Source organism: Manis pentadactyla, chromosome 13, assembly GCF_030020395.1.
Source record: "Manis pentadactyla isolate mManPen7 chromosome 13, mManPen7.hap1, whole genome shotgun sequence".
NCBI classification, from domain to species: domain Eukaryota; kingdom Metazoa; phylum Chordata; class Mammalia; order Pholidota; family Manidae; genus Manis; species Manis pentadactyla.
Window position 1 is genome coordinate 21,812,761 of NC_080031.1, and position 19,295 is coordinate 21,832,055.

Here is a 19,295-nt window from a genome sequence, read left to right on the forward strand (position 1 = left end):
TGCCTCTGGTGAATCACACAGATGGGATTGGAAAAATATCACCATAGAGAGTTTGATTCAACTCTGTTGCTTTATTGCAATTCAGGATGGCAAACCTGAACCAAACCACTGGACTGAATTCCCAGAACTAGCGCCTCAAATTTATGCAGACAACTGCAAAGGAAGGCGACCTGTTCTCCCTCTGCTAAGTCCAGGAGGTCGAGGGAGAGAAACAGAGCCAGGCCAGGGACCCGGGGGTGGCTACCCACCCACACAATGGGGCTGGTCTTCTGCCCTTTGCTTCCCTGGACCCTCAGACAGGGACGTGGTTTCGCTAGGATCTACATTTCTTCCTCAGCTGGTGCTTCTCATTGAGTAAAACTGGAAATACTCACTAATTAAGGAAAATAAGGGGCTGAGTATTTCTGTTTCTTAAACTGGGTTTGTCAATCTGTCAGATGCAATTAGAGTGGGAATGAAAAGGAGAAAACGTGCATCTCTCAGTTTCTTCCAGAATTTCAGAGAAAGCTCAGGGAGGGTGGTGAAGGACAAAGTGGACTCAGGGGAGACCCCTACACCGCCTATCCTCTACAAACGGTGACGAACCCACCATCCAGAGAGGAAAACGGACCCTGAGGGGTGCACCCAGCCCAGAGGAGGTCACACAGAGCAGCAGGCATGCCCAGCAGCCGGACCTCCCTGAGGACCCAGGTATCAGCAGGCGGAGGTCGACCTGACCTTCCCACCCGCGGGTGTCTCCCGCTGTCCCTGCCCAGACAGCGGGGAAGTGGCAAAGGCGCAGCCACAAAGCCCGTCAAGGAGTCATTAGGCAGGCAGAGAGCCCACCTTCTTCGGTTCTACGAGGCACTTGCAAAGCAGCAGCTCCTCGGCTCCCGGAGTCACTGATTTGGGAACCTCGCGCATGTGCAGGAGCGAAGGCAGGTCAGCGGGTCGCAGGACCGCGGGCCTGCTTCGGCCCTGGCGGCGCTGGGCGGTGCTTCTCAGTTAACGTACTGGCTCCTGCCTAGGTGGGGTGTTTCAGTGAACTGTATGTCAGGGCCTGCCATCGTCTCCTCGAAAACAATGACCTAGGGGTCAGAAGGGCTGGCGTTTGACGGAAGCCAGATGAGGGGGCCTGAAGGGAGGGGCTGGAGCCAGGCTGGAAGGAGCAGGGACCCCTCCGGCAGCACCAGGGAGGACAGCAGAAGGGGCTGGACTTAGCTTCCCCCTCCTGCCCTAACCAGCCTTACTAGTCTGTGACCACGGGCCCCCCGGGGAAATACTGCGATACCTGGGAGAAATGGGTTCAGAAGGGGTCCCAGGGCTGCAGGTACTCCCACCTGGTTACTGCCTTTGTCCAACCAGGCACCTGGGAGGTAGAGGGTCTCCTGGGGTCCAACGTTCCAGTAGCGTCCAAGGTTTTGCCCATTGATGAATACAACCCCTTTTTCCCAGCCCTTTGAGGAGAGTAGGGAAGGTGTTAATCAACCACACCCACCACTGAATATAAGGTCTCATAGGCAGGCAGAGACACAGACATAAGCCATGTGTTCTCTCAGCTTCCAAGAGACCCACACAAACCAATGTCTTAAAGGCCATGAGGCTTATGGGTGGGTGTTCCCTCCCATTCCCACTAGCTCTGAGCCTCCCAGCAGGGCATTCAACTCAGACTGGACCTTGAGAAATACCACTAGGTGTTCTGCTTTCAGCCAACGTCTACCCCAGGGAGGCCCCAGGGGCCCTTTTGGAGAAGGCAATGTAAACCCAGAGAACCCCCAGATGCAGGTGGTAGAGGGGGCAACAGGCAGGGATGGGTTCCAAACCTCCAGCTTCATGAAGGTGTCAGAAGGGGAGAGGTCAACAGACAAGGCGCCCAGGAAGAAAGCAGGGAACGTGGGTACTTCAGGGATAAGGCTCCATTTGTCAGCACTGAACCTGCAGGCAGGATGGAAGACAAGGGAGGGCCTGGGCCCATCCTGCATCTGCCTGCAAAGGCACCCTAAGTCCCGGTTGGGACTGGGACACAGGGAAGGCAGCAGGGCAGATCCAGAGTCCCCAACGCACGAGTGCTGCAGAGCCTCTGCCTGACCAGGGCCTGCTGGGCCCAGGTGCCGCCTGAACTAGGAGGGGCAGGCAGAGCAGGCCCCAGGCCCTCCCCGGTCTTCTGTGGTCATACCTAAGCTTACATGCTGTGCAGGGCATGGACCCACCTCTGAAAGAAGCTCTTTTTCAAATCCAAGCTGTAGATTCTGAATTTTTTCAGGGGGGAATCATTCAGATAGATATTTCCTATTAAACCTGTGGGACAGAGGCCAGGAAGCATGAGCCTGGCCAAAGGCAGGGGGCAACTGACCTGGCTAGGGCTGGGCACATACATGAAAAGTTTTCAGAAAGTTCAAGTAAGGGTTTCTCCTGAAGTATGTACTCCCTGAGCAGCTGTTCTTGCAGCAAGAAACCTTCCCTAGACACCCCAAAAGGGATGAGAATGAGTACTACCAGTATGTGCCAGGCCCTAGGGACTACATGGAAGAATACATTTGAGGGAATGAAAGAGTGGGCATGTCACAGAGGAACAGCCTATGGCCTCTCTCTGAGTGGGGAGCTCCCTTGGGGGGCTGAGAATTCCAACAAATTAAAATGAGACCAAAGCGACAGATGATTGCAGGCCACAGCAGTTGCAGTCTAGCTTTGAGGTTGGTTTGGGGAGGTCCTAGTCTAAACAGGCCTAATATTCAGACAGAAATCTTTATATGATATAGGATTAAAGACTTTTTTTTAAGTATTTAAATTGTGAACAGATGGCAACATGACATGTGTGTCCAAGTTGGAGGTACTGTGCACACTTGAATAGCAAGTAGTCAGAGTTATGGAGAAGGGGCCAGCAGTGATGGTCCCATGGCAGCTCCCAGGGCCCTCCCACTGAGGGCTGCTGAGTTGCCAGGGTGGGAATGTGGGTAGGCTGAGGAAAGCAAACAGACTTCACAGGGCCTACCAACTGCCTCATGTGGCAGGTTCAGGTGTGGGGGGCACACCCATTTCTGGAGAGGGGGTCTGTGGCTTTACAGACAGAACTATTCCACGGACACTCCACAGTGAGAGTCTGAAGAGGACACACGATGGTCAGGGGCCTGGCAGGTCAAGACTGGGAACAGGGTCTGGCTGGCTGTCCCTACCCACCCGCAGAACAGAGGAAGTGAAGATGGGCCCGGAGAGGGAGCTCTTCAGGGTAAGAAGCGGAGGCCCAGAGAGGAACCCAGCAGGGACTGCTTAGGCAGACAGGAGGGTGAGTTGGAGAGTGCTAGAAGCTAGGCTGAGCACTTCTGGAGAACCGAGTCACGGGATCCAGGTAGCTCCCAGGGTCTGGGCCGTATCACTTCCCTGGTAGGCAGGGAGGCGACGCAGAGGTGTCTTCATCACAAAGTGGGGACACCCATGAGAGTTCAAAGGTCTTCTGGTGTTTCCTACCACAGTAGGATTTATTTTTTCTGAGTTTGTATTTCATAACTTACATGAAATCATCCACATTTTAACAGATAAGGAAGAGGCAAATTTAAGCAGAAAAGACTGAGATGGCCAGGAAAAATTCAGTGAGTTGGTGTACTGTTCCTAGAGGGGCACAGCATGAGAGCATTTTGTTCACTGTGTGTCTGCCTCCTCCTCCCCAACACAAAGGGGATCTTCAAGGGGCTTCCAAGGTGCATCAGGAAAAAAAAATCAGTGTGGAGACCCAGAAAGCCAGGGGTCCAATGCCTCTTTTAGATTCCTGGGAACCCCCTACCTTGCCCCTTACCCCCAACACCCCACCCTCACCCCCAGCCCTGTGCTGAAAGCCCCTGTGCTGAAGCAAACAGAAGCCCAGGCAGACCTGAGGAGGTCGACTCAATGTCAGCCGTGTATTCACCACGGGCAAGTTGACAGCACGCATAGGAGTCCTACCTGGGAAGAGAGAGACCCAGCCGGGCCTCTCAGGCCCACTTCGACCACCCTCTACTGAGGCTTCATGCCCTGTCTCCCTCCACTGGGCCTCCATGACCCCACCTCCCCCCACTGGGCCTCCTTAGCCCGTGCCCTGCACGCTGCGGTCAGTCTGTGTGGCCTGCTGGGTGGAGAAGGGATAGCCAGGCATGCTGAGCATGCAGCCCTTCTCTCAGCATTGCTGTGACCCACCTTTGCGCTGGTCATCGATATTATCTCCATAGTTGACTCGCCCGCGATTCTCCACCAAGATCCTCAGCATGGAGTAACCCTGCCAGGAACACAGTGGCAATGGTGACCACCTAATCACCAAGCCATAAGGTCACAACTGCACCTCGGGGTTTCACTGTGGAACCCCAGTTCTCCCCTAAACTCTGAGGATGGGAGTGAAAGAGTACGCTGCTCAGAAAGCAATGCTCTGCCTTCCCTCCATCGGCAGCTCTGTGGTAGGAGCTCCTGTCTTCCAGGTCTTCCTCTTTGACTCCCACCAAACCTGCTCAGGGAGCAGCTGGCACTAGCCATCATCACCCAGCTCCCCAGGGTGACAAACCTGGATCAGGGGGATAACGATCTGCTTCCTTTTATAGTCCAAGAATCCTACAGATACTGTGTTCACAAATACCTGCCAAATGAACAGAACAGACAGGAGGGAGGTGGACGAGGGGCCTCTGCTGAGCAGAGCAAGAAGCATCGCTGTGTGTGCTGAGGGGTTTAGCCAGGCACAGTGGGAAAACGAATGCCCATGACTGCAGCTGGGAAGGACTGCGCAGCCGATGGCGATAGGCCCCCTCCACATACTGGTAACGGCCACCCACCCGACGCCGAGGACAGACAGTCAGAGGTATACTACAGGGCTTGATAACCCCAAGGCCCAGGAATACCTGTCCTCGGTCACGCACAAGACCGCTGAGGACACCGGATGAGGCGATGGTGGTCTCATACAGAATGTACCCAAAGGACTGTCCGTTCCCATTGTTCACAGGCAGGTTCTCCATATTGACTGGCCTTTCAGAATTGACTGGCTATATAGAGAGATGGTGGGGGGCTTGGGTTGGGGGGCACTCAGGGATTAGGCAGAGGAGGGAAAGGGCAGCAACCTCACTGAAGCCATGTGGTGGGTGCGGGGTAGCAGACAGACCCACTAGGGGTCAGCACCCTGAGGCGGGGTAGGGCCTCTGACATGCTTTCCTCCTTGACCTCTCGTCACATTGGCTCCGTGGCTTTCCAGGGTGAGAGGGGAAATGTGGCGACACAGTATCTTGCCCTGCATCACAGTGGGCCTCGGCCTGGCCACCCCCCACTGCGGCATTCCCACCCCCATCAGGTCAGCCGCAGAGGGCAGCTCTCAGTCCACAGCTGTGCCCACTCTCCTGCCTCTTCAGGCTCCTCGCCCACCGAGGCAGGGCAAAGGGACTCCTGCTGAGTTACCAGGATCCCACGGGCTCTTTGTTCCTTCCCACTTCATGCTCTAGCAGAGTTTGCTCAGGGTCCTAAAGGGCAGAGTGAACCTCCAGGCTGCCAAGACGTGCTTCTGCCCTCCTCCGTGACAGCCCAGCAGGGCTTCCTGGCCCGCTCCGTCTAGCAGCACTCACCTCCTCCAGGTACATCAGGGCATCCCACAGTGACAAGTAGAAAGTTGGCTTCACTGCTTCATAAGCAGTCTTGGGATGAAGGTCAGGCAGGGGTGGCAGAGGGGCACCTGCAACACAGAGCACAGGGCCAGCCCGAAAGGACCAGTCACTGCCCGCCCAGCCTCCTGACACCACTCCACTCCTGTGTGTTCCTCTCTCCTAGGGCCCAGGGGAGAAAGGACCACCCTTGGATGTGCCTAGACCCTGAGAGGAAGACAAGCAATGTCCCAGGAGTTCAGGGGCTTCCTCATATCCACAGGTGTCTTGGCAGCTATAAAAAAATAAAGCTGGCAAAACACACACTAGGATGAGAACAGTTAGTCTCCCAAACCTGCCTGTCCTTGCCTAGATGTTCTTGCACACACATCAGCCACAGCTGAGGTGGGCAGCATGGAGGCAACTCGTGAAGGGGTTTGAGGGCCGAAGCAAGGGCCCCAGTTGGTGCTTGAGTCTGCTGCTTGCCACGCACCTGAGATGGAGCCAAAGAATTCCCGGAGCTTGATGTACTTGGCTGTGTAGTCCCCAGCCTCCGTCAGCACCGCGTCATAGTCTGCAAGATACCAGCACCCTGTCACTGTCACCCACATCCAGGACAGTGTCTGTGACACCAAAAGGAGAGGGAGGCAGTGGGGTGGGGCACAGGGTCCTCATCCCAGCAATTTGGGAGGCAAAACATTTAGAATATGAGCTGTCAGCCAAAATATTATGAATACCAAGTACTATAAAATCATCCCAACTGCCCATGGCCATAGTATGACCCTAAGTGTGCAGGTGCCTTTTCTACCTTCTGGGGAATCTCAGTCTAAAGTGAGGGCAGGGGTCGCATAATTCCCAGGGCCTGACAGGGACAGGAGGCCACCCTCATCTAAGGCTGTGCTTCTCCCTTCTACCAGCTGACCTCCAAAGGTGCACGGGCATGTCAGCTGGCTCCAATCTAGCTGTTCAAAAGTGACAATGCACACAAAACCTCCACCGTCCCCAGGCACTCGAAGCCAAATGCATTACCAATTCCAGAAGCTGTCCCTAAAGGACTGTCCCTAAAGAACCCAGGCGTCCAGGGAGGGTCAGTGATGGGGAGTACTTGCCATAGCTGGTGACATCAGACTTATATTCATGAAAATGCATGGCTCCATTTATGAAGCCAAAGTTGGTGCCTCCGTGGAACATGTAGAGGTTGATGGAGGAGCCAGCATCGATGATGGCAGACACAGTTTTTAAAACCTCTGCAGGGGAGTGGGTGGGGGTGGGGAGCAAGTTAGAGTGAGAGACAAGCCACAGGTGCCTCTGGCCTCTCACCTCCCCAGCCCTCCTCAAACTCAGTGTCATCCTGTCCTTCAGCTTTCCCTGAAATCCTGACTGCAGAGACTGGGGAAGAAGGGGAGAAAGGGTTCTTGTTTTTTAAATCAGTTCTCCACTGACTGCCATCTGGATGGACCGCAGCATGGGGCAGCCTTGCAGCCCCGCACAGCATGACTGTCAACTGGTCCTCTCAGATGCAAGAAGGTAGGATGCCTAATGAGAGATGTAATTCTGACCACCTCCCAGCCCCACCTTCATTCCAGCATAAACCAATAACATGAAAAGCTAATACAAAGGGAGAAATATAATTGGTTACTATATGTAGTTTTTAAACCTCCGTATTGGTCGAAGAAATGGGAACTGAACAATGACCTATCAGGTTGGCAAATAAAAAAAAAATTATTTTATTACTCAGTGTTGGTGAATCTGTGGGAAATGGGTATTATTTAATAATGGTGAGTAAGAATTGCTACAATCTTTTAGGAGAGCATAGTAAATTTATTTCAAAATTGCATTAATGTAGCAATTCTAATGCTAGGAACTTAGGGTAATAACATGCCAAGTTTGAAAAACTGGATGTTCAAGAATGCTCCCTGAAATTAACAAAAACTGCCAGAAGCAACCTAAGTGTTCATGAACAAGAGATTGGATAAATAAATTGTGGGTGAGTCACCAGTACAATGGGGTTCTTTGCATTCTTTAAGACAGTGCTGAAATCTACATCTAATAGTACAGAAAGATGTCCTTTGGTGTCATTCACTGGAACAAGCAGGCAACAGACCAGATCTAACCGCATTTGTGCACATTTTATCTGTATGTGCATACAGGGCTCAGACAGAAGTAAGAACTGCCTGGCCTGTATGTATCAAAATATTTTCTCTGGGTTCTGGGATTTTTATTTCTTCTTCATACATTTTCTATATGTGCTGGATGCTGGCGATAGGTATGCATTACTTATCTAATTACAAAATAAAATAAAGCAGTGTTAAAAGTCCTACCATTCACTTCAAATATCAAGGTAAATGACTCTGGAATATCAAGAGCTGACTATTACACACAAATAATCCCAGGAGCCTTGCACCCTACAGCTAATTTACATCAATTAGCACGTTATTTGGAACTTGGTCTTATTTCTGAGGTCCACACACACAGGTAGGATGTAGTTATCATAAAGCACTCACCGGAAGAATCCAGGATGTTGTGTGGGCCACCCCACGAATCAAACCACCCCGTCCAATACTCCATCACCATCTTGGGCTGAACCCCCTGGTTACCACAAAAGGAAAAGTTAGCTGACCACAAGAGGCAGAGGGGAGCCCCTGATGGAGGGGAATCCCAGCCCTTCTGTCCTCCCAACCCTTCCCTGGCTGCAAACCCCTTGCCTTAGAGGCCACTGGACGCAGAGCGCAGGTGAGGACGCGATGCCCCTGCACCAGCTCATCCCCCACATGTGGCCTGCACACTGCGGCTGGAAGGGGAAAGAGCTGGCAGAGCTGGTGCAGGAGACCCTGTTGCCTTACAGTGAGTGTTAGCTAGAAAACATGGGACGTGCACAGTCAGTCTCTGCTGGAACTCATCATCTGCTTGGGAATCTTTTCCCACACTGCTCAGTTTTCTGGATCAAGCCAAGCTTTGCCTATGCTCTTCCAGGGAAGAACCACGTCCTGTCAGGAGAACTTTATTTCTGAGAGGCACACTGGGGGCACAGACCCCTCAGCTGCTGCCACTCTTTAGCTGAGGAGTCAGAGGGATGCAGAGTGGGACCCTATTTGAGGTCTAGTTGGTTCAAACAAAACTTTGCCAAACTGGACCAGAGAATCAGGGCATTCTATAACACAGCTATTCTCAGTGCAGGCCCTGCAGCACGATGTTTGGCTTTGTCCCTTGGCTGGGATGTTCAGTAAGTAACATAACTTAAGAATACTGACTCTCTCACAGGCTTGCCCTGAGGATGTAGCAGTCACTCCGGGCCTATGTCTGCAGAAGCACCAGAGCCCAAGGGAGGCGCTAGGACAAAGATGCTAGTTATTTCAGGTTCCACACCAGGAGCCCACCTCGTCCATCAAGTACCTCTCTGATAGTCATGGCCTCACATTTAGAGGATGCCTGCATACACAGCAACAAAGTCTAATCCACAAAGGGTCCCTTTCTCATGAGGCAGGAAGTCACAGCCTGGCATCAGCCCACAGAACACCTCAGAGCAATTTCCACACTGCCTCCCTTGCCGGCAGTGCAGCCACACGGGTGCACTGGGGCTGGGACCTGCAGTATGAAGGCAGGGCTGGGAGCTGGAAGGCTGGGGACCCAGAGTTCCCTCCAGGTCTGGGAGCCCTGAGCACAGCCGAGGGCACTCCAAAGAGCCACAGATTTTGTGACAAAGAGGCTTAATTGTCGGAATTCCAAATTGATGCTGCACAGGGCCAGACTTACCTGGACACTTAAGAGAAAGGTGGACAGTAACTGCAGTTCATGTTGTGACTGTAAGTTGATCGTGGCCAGCACTGTGAACAGAAAGGAGAGAAGAGAAGCAAAATATTGTCTTCAAGCCAAGAAGATTTTCTGAATTACCCCCAGACCTTGCTTAGTTCCCCAGCAAAATAAATGAACTAATCTTGACATTGTTTCCCACTTCTCACTAAGTTTATTTCTTCTGATGTCAGGAAATTTATCTTGTTCATCTTGGAAATCCCACCACTCAGCATGGAGCTTACAGAGCAGTATTCATGAAGCATCTGTTCTTGATTAATGTAAGTTTTACAACCAGAGTGTGCATTTCAGTTAATTATTCTTTTGTGGAGCCCAGAGTTTGATCTTTCCCCTGCACCTCAAGTGTCTAGTACTGGGTACCAATCTACATGAGGGCTCCCCTTTCATGCCTTAGGTGAAGGCTAATTTTCTAATCTACTGCATAATGTATTCATTTTTTAATTTAAAATATTTTAAGTGATTTTCCATCAGGGAATGGTATGCCCGAGAAAGATGTGTTCCGTTTGGCCCTTAGCCACGATCCCTTGGCTCGCCCCAGCGGCAGAGCCTGGCTGAGGCTCCCTGCCTGCTCGCTGTCTGCCTGGACCTCACGTGCATGGGCCTCAGCCTAAGCCAATGGGGCCTGGGCACGAACACATGATGAAGGCTGATCCTGGCAAGCTGGCCGCCCCGATGCTCTCTGTCAGATATAAGCCCTGGTTACTAGTAGTTAAAACCAAAAAGTAGTTGAGCCTCCAGGAGGTTGAATATCTGTCCTCAAGGTTATACAGCTGGTGAAGCAGCAGAGCTGGCCAGAGCCCAGGCCCGTCTGACGCTGACCCACTTCCTGTGATGTCACCATCCTCCAGACCCCACATTCAGACCCCTACTTACCTAAAGGAGGAACCCCTCAAAGACAAGAGGCCTATCTGAAACTGACCAGGAAGGTGTCCCAGAGTCAAGGTCAGCATGGCTAACTGCACACAGCTATTCTCACCCTTCCTGACACTCTGCTTAATACAATAAAGAAATGAAAGGTGGACGGCCATAAGGAACAAAAGCCAGAGAGTAGACAGCAGAGATGAGGTTTCAAGAAAGTCCTGGGAGACTGCATAAGGGTGGGAAGTAGGTAAGTGGCCTAGAAGGGGAAGAAATTATGACCGGCTCCCTGCCTCCAGCCCAAGGTCTCACCCGATGTCCGCGGCACTGTCTGGGGGGAGGATACCTCCATCCCCGCTGGTGCCCACCACCGCAGGGGGACCATACACTGGGACAACTGAGCCCCAGGTCTGCAGGTGGAGAGGCCAAAGTACAGCAGAGGGTGGAGAGAAAGATTTGAGCAATCTGAGCAGGGGGCTTGTGTCTGCCCCTCTGGCCTGTAGCCACTGCCCAAAGGACTCATCCCTGGAGGAGCTAGTGACACCATACCAAACACCAGCATTAGACTTCTCTCCTCCCCAGTTGCCCCACAGAGAAGCACACCTGCTGGCAGCCTGCCTCGCCCTCAGCCCCAATTGGCCACTCACTGACCCCTCCTCAGACCACTCAGTCCAAAGCCAGACATTTGATATAATCCCCTTACATGGAAGATGGAGCAAACAGGTAAATGTTTATTTTTTAAAAAGTGAAATATACTCAGGGACAAGAAAAATAAGAGAGATAAGAAAGAGAGAAATAAGATTTCATTTAAAAAGTATGACATAAGAAAAGAAATAGAGTCAAGAAAAAACATGGTTCAGGAAATCCCAAAAGAATTGGAAGGCAGAAGTTGAGGAAGTCACCCAGAAAGCAGAACTAAAGGGCAAAGATTTAAGAATCAAAAAGGTGAGTGACATAGAGAATGGGTATGAGCATCCTATCCACAAATACTGGGAAGGACCAGAAGGTCAGAAAAAAGAAGGGAAGCATGTCCAAGAAACACAGGTGTCCCCCCGCCCCGTTCATGCCATAACTGGTGCAATTCACATGAGCCACGGAAGTGCCACGAAAGGGAAGAAGTCTTATGCCGAAGACAGAATGTGAAATGCCAGAGAACCAAGGACAAAAGGAAAATTATAATATGTTCTAGTAATAGGAAAGAGAAAAAAAAAATCAGGGTATGTAAAGTAATCAGGAACCAGAACGTCCTTGCACTTCAGCGGCAACAGTGGCTGCTAGAAAATGCTGGGGAAATGCCTTCAATGGTCCAGGGAATGGGACTCAGTGGAAGACACAGAGGCGAGTCCAGGTAAAGCAAGGAGGGAGAAGTCAGCATGCAGAATTTTAACCAATAAATACAGAGTTCCATAGGCATGTTATTTCGAATTAAGAAGGGAAATACCAGAAGAAAAAGAGTTCAAATTGGTCATTTCTGGGTCATTGGAGGAGGCAGGCCACATTGTATTTCTTTCTAAACATTTCTATGATTTTCCTTTTATACCATGTGAGTGTGTTACTTTAATGACAATTTCGACGAAGTGGAAAACATTATTTCAGGGAGCAGGCTGCAGTCCTGAGGCCAACCTGCAGTGGAGGGGCATATGGAGCAGCAGGGGCCCCCGGGGACTCCAGCACCTGGCCTTCCTCAGCAGAGGCTGACAGACTAAGCAAAGCTCACAGCAGCCCCCAAAGTTGCCTTCCCAGCACCGCCACAGCTGCACCCCAGCCCCATGGGTGCTCAGGGCCCAGCCACTGCCTTGCAGGCAGCCGCGGGGAGACAGCGCCACCGCGTGGAAACGACGGGGATCACCTGGGGCCTCAGCACGAGGAAAGGTCTGGGCCTTGACAGCTACCCTGGGGACGAGAGCCTCCACCTGCCCACTCATCCCACAGTCCCCCTGACGCCAGGATGCAGACGTGAAAGGCCCTCTCTTCAAGCTGGTCAGCCTAGTGGAGGCCTGCGCTGAACAATAAAGTGCAGTGTGCCGGGGGGAGGGTGCAGAGGGGTCACTGAGAGAAGCTGGCAGGTGGGCATTTCACCCACTCAGTGCACCAGCCCCCTCTGGGCACAGGAGCAAGACCGATCAAGACAGACAGAACCTAGACCCCTGCAGAGTTTACTGCAGCCATGAGACAGGAAAATGAAACAAAGGAACACCCAGAATGTTAGAAGGCAAAAAATAAAGCAGGGCCTAAAGTCTGGGAGAGGGAGGAGCTGCAATTTCAAATGCATGCTTGGAGGGAGCCTTACTTCGAGATGACCTGGGAGAAAAGGCAGGAGGAAATGGAACAGCCCTATAGACATCTAGAAGGTGAGGTGTCCATCCAGAGCCTTCAAGGAAGAGCAAGGAAATCAGGAGGGTGGAGCAGGGTGGTGGGGGACAGGTCATAGAGGCCAGCGGGGAGCCCCAAAGTCATCCTCAGAACTTGTGCTTCACTCTGAGTGAGATGGGGCGAGGGAACCTGAGGGCATTCCCAGAGGCTGCTAAGGTTGGCAAAGCTGTGGGGGAACCAGCAGTGACAAGGACACTGACCCCAATGTTGTCACAAGAGCACAGATAAGAAGTGATGGCAACTGCAGGGGTGGCCAAGCTTACTGGATCCTGGGTAAGTCCTGAAGACAAAGATGAAAAGGATTTGCTCATGGCTGTGTCAGGCACACGGAAGGATAGGAACTGCGAGTAACTACACGGCCTGCAATGTACTAGACAAAGGAGACTGAAAGTGGGACCCAGACAAGTCCAGTCCCTGCTGGTTCCATGAAGACTGGCAGCCTTCCTGGGCAGGGCATGCCCAGTGGGCAGATGCACCTGTGAGGCAGGAGCTCAGGAAAGGCCCCTGGTAGAGACACACAACTCAGACTCATCAACACGTAATGGTTTTTAAAGCCATCTGGAGACACCACAGGGTGGTCAGTGTTCAGAGAGAAGAGCAGAGTGCACTCCAAGGAGTGAGTCATAAGGAATCTGAGCACTAGGTTTCAGGGAGGGAGACACCAAGAAGCTGCCTGTGAGGGCAGAGAAAAAACAGGAAATTGTGTCACAGATGCCAAGTGAGGAAAAGCTGTCAGGGAAAAGAGATTGAAGTTTGCTGACATATACAATCAGAGGTCAGAGGCGACAAGGACTATCAGCTTAAATTTTTAAGAGGAGGTCACCAGCAACCTTGAAAAGAGCAAGGCCAGGGGATGGTGGGGCAATGCGATCACCATGTTTAAGAGGACTGAGCGGCAAGGGACGCGGGGAGCTGTCAAGGACAGGTGCAGGATACGAGGAGGGGGCAGAGAAATGGAACAGCCGCTGGGATGTTTTTTAGAAGGGAAAACAACATGTTTGTATACAGATGGGAATAGTCCAATAAAGAGGGGTTGACGACATGGGGTGGGAAGGTATTGTGGGAGCATGGCCCTGAGCAGGTGTTGGGGGAACTTGGGCACGTGAGGAGTGGCTGGCCTAACTGGGGTGGGGCCAGTGTCCCTGCCATGGCAAGAAGGGCAGAGTCTGGGGGCAGGTGGCTACCGTGGTCCGCTGCCACACTCACTGTACAGCTACTGTCTGGCACAGTAGGGACCACACGGACCCTTGGAAGTGGCCAGCTGTCCCTATGACTTTGGCGGGATTTGAGTGCGCCTAATACTATATTGGCTCAGTCTGCTCTGCTGCCATTCGCGGACCTCCTCAGAGCCCAGTCCGCTGTTCCCCACTGCAGTCTGCAGACCCCTGGGAGCGCCCCTAGTGTTCAGCAGAAATGGGAGAGCGGGCTATGGCAAGCCCGTCCCCAGCACTCTGAGGCCTGGGGCTTCAGGGCCTAGGGACATGCAAATGGAGAAGAACAGGCACCAAAGGAATTCCCTTGTGACACATGCCATCTGGCGGAGCATAAACAGGCCAGGGCGCTGCCCCCCACACCCACAAGGCTTCAGGCAGGCACCTCCATCGACGACTCCCTTTGGAAGGCCATCCTTGTTGTCTGAAGTCAAGAGCAGCTCCACGATACCTCGATCCTCCAAGGCCTGTGGGGGGAAATAGGAAAGTCAAAGGCTGTCATTCCTCAAAATTCCTGCCATGTCACACAGCTGGGAATGTGGCAGCCAGAAGAGAAAGAGGGCAACATTCAAAACAGAACATTCATTTCTATGCAAAAAAAGGAGAACCCCACCTTGTCTGTGCCCACCACATTTGACAAAGCTCCCATCAGCTGAAAGTCCAGCAAAGGCAGGGGCAGTGCTGTCAGGCTGTGGCAGCCCTCAGCTGCTCCAATCTGCCAGGGTGCCACATCTGGCTGGCATGCTCCTATCTGCCAGGGTGCCGGGTCTGGCTGGCATGCTGCTCCTAGACCGGCCTACTCAGAGGCCAGCTCAGCAAGACTAACCACCACGCTGTCACCCAGAAACTGACTGCAGGGCTCCAGGAGTAGATCAGTGGCTCCAGGACAACCTACCCTCTGCTTTACCCACCCCTGGAGTAAGCAGCCCATCCCTTCCCCACGCTGGACCAGGGTGGGCTCTAGTCAACAGTCATATGTCCATTCACTGCTGGCACCGAGGAGAACAGGAAGTGCTCCCTGAAGGTTGTAAATCAGAAGAGGAAGTGGCAGGAACCCACAAAGTGCTGAAGAACAGTAATGATCTCACCACTCTGAATATTCTAACATTTCTAAGCAGGCCAGGCCTTCTGCTAAGCAGTTTACATGGACTGCCCTGCTCAATCTGCATGACTAATATCTTAACTGTATAGACAGAGAGCTTCCCAGGGGTTGAACAAAGAGCTACTAATGAACAAGCGTGGAACTAACCTATAGTCCATCCACCTTCAAAGTCTCTGCTTCTTGGTGGGGACCTTTCTAGCTAATTCAAAGACAGAGAGGCAGTTGGAGGTGTGACCTGACCCAGGATGTGGTAGAGGCCTTGACTATCAGGACTGAACTTTCCCTTTCCAGATTTAGGAATACCACTCTCCTTGCAGACAGCCTTGCGCCCCTACACAGTGGGCTTTCTGCATGTGAGAAGAAGGGGAAAGAGTGGATAAGAATCTACAAGCTGGGGCCTCAGTCCACCTGTCTGCAGGGATGAAGTAATTTCCAGATGGAAAATGAATCTGCCTAGACAGCAAAAGAGATGCTGCCCAGGACATCAAGGGACCAAGCAAAGCATCTTTACTTACGTGGATTCACTGAGTCCATGTAATATTTTCCCAATTCATACCATGGCCAACCCTTCTAAATACTCCACAGCCAATGCTCATGATTCTATCAAAGCCTTATTTATTGACTTCTTATCCTATGCCTAGAATAGTACTGAGCCCTGTGATCTCACGTATACACAAATTCAGAGAGACAAACACTCTCATTAGTCCCACTTCATAGAGGAGGAAAGTAAGGCATTTGTTCAAAGTCTCTGCTACTAACTGGCACACAGCAGATCTGAGTATTAGCCTGTTCTTTTAAGTGTTACTCTACCCCTAACTTCCCCTGCCACGTATTAAGTGGTTCTCAAGCTCTCCTACACTTTGGCATCAGATGTCTGAGCACCACCCAGAGATTCTTATGTAATTGTCATGGTATATGGCCTATAGGGATTGTTAAAGATTCGCCAGATGAAACCAACATACAGCCAAAGACAGGACCACTGCCTGAGATGCTGGAAAGGCGCAGCCTCTCCAGGAAGACTTTTCAAATCATCACAACTCAACTAAGTCAATTCCTTTATTCTTGGCCCCTGCAATACCAACACCATGCGTATACATCAAGCCCAATTAAACTCAATTGATAAAGGGTAAATAAGTGACAACCCGGTTGAAATAAAAATATGGAGAAAGGATTCACTAGTGAATGGAACTGGGAGATGTGGTATTGACGTGAGAGAATATTAGACTGCCTTGTCACACCATAGCCCATAATACACCCCGAGGAAGGAATATGAAGAAATGGAGTGAGCTGACTCTTACGTTCCTGATGTAAGGCATATAGGCAGGGTCTTTGTTATAGGAGCCGTATTCGTTCTCCACCTGCACAGCAATGATGGGTCCTCCGTGCTTGTACTGGGGAAACGAGATTAAAAAATGAGAAGCTGAGTTTGTACTGGTAACTGTATTATCTAATTTCACCATACTTATGGCCAATTACTAGCAAAACATCTCAGTTGAAAGCCAAAGTCTCAAAAGGTTTTGTATCTAATTGAGAGTGATGTCAGTAGGACACAGAATAGGAAGCTCCTGACCCTGTTCCCCTATGGAAAGATCAAGTAAACAACTACAGACTGACAAAAATAACTTTATAGGGGCCCAGGAAAACAGTCAAATGTTTAACAAACAAGTGAACATACAATGAAGAAAAAGAGCTGTTCAGATGGTGGGAAATTCATGGTGTTTTGCTCAGTCTTGCCCCAGCTCCTTCCTGGCATAGCTTTGCCAGGAGTCAGAAGGGAGCACTCCAATTCCCCCAGGATGAAAGTAGCAAAATGAAACTTGTTTACAATGCTCTGGGCTGTCTATGGCCTGCCCAGTGGACTAGTTTCTGTCTCATGTGACTTGGAGCTCAGATAGGAAATGTTAGCAGAGTTTGGGCCTCAGGCTAGAAGCTGCAGAAGGTAGGGTGAATTACAACGTGAGAACACTTCAGGTGGACTACAGAACTATGGATGCCTGGGGCAAGGTTTTTACATGCAAGGAATACAGTAGAACATCTAAAGCCACAGGAAGAGACTCTTTGGAAAAAATAAGACATGTAAAAGCAGGAGAAATCAGGGAGTAAAAAAAAGTACACACACAGACTAGACAGGAGGCCTGCCCAGAAAGTATCTGAGATCTCAGGCCTTCATCTCAGTCTGACTTCAAGGCTCAGGAGCCTGCTAAATAGTAGTGTTTCCCACCCATCTGCAAAGACAGGGAGAGGTGATTTTTTTCAAATGCTCAATTTTCAACAACAACAGCAAAAATACAAGGCATACACAGAAGCAGGAAAACATGGTTCATTCAAAGGAACAAAATAAATCCCTAGAAATAGCCTGTAAACACATGCACTGGACTTATTAGACAGATTTTAAAGCAAGTGTTATGAATATGTTCAAACAGCTAAATAAAAACATATACAAAGAAATCAAGAAAAGGAAATATGAACAAAATGAGAATATCAATAAAGAGACAGAAATTATAAAGATAACTAAACAGAAATTCCAAAGCCGAAAAATACAGTCTCTAAATAGAAAATTCATCATAGGAGTTCAATAGCAGATTCAAGCAGGCAGAAGGAAGAATGGGCATCTTGAATACATTTTAAATATTGAGTCTGAGGAACAAGAGAAAAAATAATGAAGAAAAGTGAACAGACCCTGACGAACTCAGGCAACATCTTAAGCAGACAAATATACTCATTATGGAAACACAAAAAAGGGAAGAAAGAACAGATAGTGCAGATATATTATCTGAAGAAATCATGACTGAAAACCTCTTAAATTTTAGGATACCTGGAGATACAAATCCAAAAAGCTTCAATGAACTCCAAATAGCATAACACAAAGTCCCGTAATGGGACACATTATGCTCAAGCTGTCAAAAGCCAAAGATGGAGAGTTTGAAATAAGCAAGAGAAAAGCAACTTGATATGTACAAAGGATCCCCGATAAGACTATCAGTGGCTATCTCATCAGAAGTCCTGCAGGACAGAGGCAGTAGAATGAAGTATTCAAAGTAATGAAGGAAAAACTACCTATCAACTAAGAATTCTATATCCAATAAAGTTATCCTTCAGAAATGAGGGAAAAATTAAGGCATTCCCAGACAAATTAAAACTAGGGGATTCATTACCACTAGACTTGCCTTACAATAAGTGCTACATGGAGTTCCTGAAGTTGAAATGAAAGGATGCTAGACAACACCTCAAAGCCATATGAAAATACAAAGCTCAAGAAAAAAATGTGAAAACCAGTATGTAAAAAAAATAAAACCTACTATTATTGTAATTTAAGTTAATAAATCCACTTCTTATTTTTATAGGATTTAAAAGATGAATGATAAAAAATAATTATGAATCTACATAAATGGGTACACAATATAAAGATGAAATTTGTGACATCAAACAGAGTAGGGAGCAGAGCTATAAAGGAGTAGTTTTTACATGTATTTGAAGTTAAGTTGGTATCAATATAAAATAGAATGTCCTAACTTTAGGACAGTATATGTAATCCCCATGATAACAATGAAAATTTCTATAGAATATATGCAAAAAGAAATGAAAAGGGAATCAAACTTGTTACAATAAAAAATTACTTAATACAAGGGAAGGCAGCAATGCCTCCCTATGAGGCTGGTATTACCAAAGTCAAAAAAAAACTACAAGGAAACTACAGAACAGTATCTCTGATGAATATTGATGCAAAAATCTTCAACAAAATACTAGCAATCCAAATTCAACAGCATATTAATAAGATTATACTCCATGAACAAGTTGGATTTATTCCTGAATGCAAGGATGGCTCAATGGAAATCAATGTAACATGACACATTAATTAAATCAAGGGAAAAACCACATGATCATCTCAACTGGTGCAGAAAAAGCATTTCACAAAATTCAACATGTTTTCACAACAAAAACACTCAACAAATTAGGAATATAAGAAAATAATCTCAACCTAATAAAGGCTATATATGAAAGTCCATGGCCAATTTCATACTGAATGGTGACAGACTGAAAGCTTTTCCTCTAGGATTAAGAACAAGACAAGGATTACTGCTTTCACCACTTCCACTCAACACAGTATTGAAAATTCAGCCAGAGCAATTAGACCAAAGAAATAAGAGGCATCCAAATTAGAAAGGAAAATGTAAAATAATCTCTATTTGCAGACAATATGCTCTTACATGTAGAAAAATCATAAAGATTACACAAAAACTCTAAGTGGCAATAAACAAATTCAGTGAAATTGCAGGATACAAAATCAATGCAAAAAAATTCAGTTCTGTTTCTATACACTACCAATGAAGAATTCTATTTACAATAGCATTAAAAAGATTAAAAAACTTGGAATAAATT

The 19,295-nt window shown here is 49.2% G+C and overlaps 1 protein-coding gene across 5 annotated transcripts in view; it reads right to left on the reverse strand.

The window, feature by feature from the left end:
- The window catches only part of GLB1L2 (galactosidase beta 1 like 2), a 41,168-nt gene continuing 21,873 nt past the window's right edge, over window positions 1-19,295 (reverse strand). Inside the window, exons 6-19 of one of the 5 annotated variants that reach the window (XM_057491137.1) lie at window positions 16,214-16,306; window positions 14,199-14,280; window positions 9,315-9,385; window positions 8,066-8,150; window positions 6,671-6,808; window positions 6,055-6,135; window positions 5,547-5,653; window positions 4,836-4,976; window positions 4,505-4,576; window positions 4,147-4,225; window positions 2,190-2,277; window positions 1,803-1,914; window positions 1,320-1,348; window positions 1-1,067 (exon numbers count right to left, since the gene is read on the reverse strand). In XM_057491137.1, coding sequence (XP_057347120.1) covers window positions 1,004-1,067; window positions 1,320-1,348; window positions 1,803-1,914; window positions 2,190-2,277; window positions 4,147-4,225; window positions 4,505-4,576; window positions 4,836-4,976; window positions 5,547-5,653; window positions 6,055-6,135; window positions 6,671-6,808; window positions 8,066-8,150; window positions 9,315-9,385; window positions 14,199-14,280; window positions 16,214-16,306 — 1,242 coding nt within the window. In that variant the 3' untranslated portion in view covers window positions 1-1,003. Of the gene's footprint in view, window positions 1,068-1,270; window positions 1,437-1,802; window positions 1,915-2,189; window positions 2,278-3,011; window positions 4,226-4,504; window positions 4,577-4,835; window positions 4,977-5,546; window positions 5,654-6,054; window positions 6,136-6,670; window positions 6,809-8,065; window positions 8,151-9,314; window positions 9,386-14,198; window positions 14,281-16,213; window positions 16,307-19,295 lie in introns of those variants that run through there. The other 4 variants (XM_036879518.2, XM_057491136.1, XM_036879516.2 and 1 more) reach the window with 4 other exon arrangements.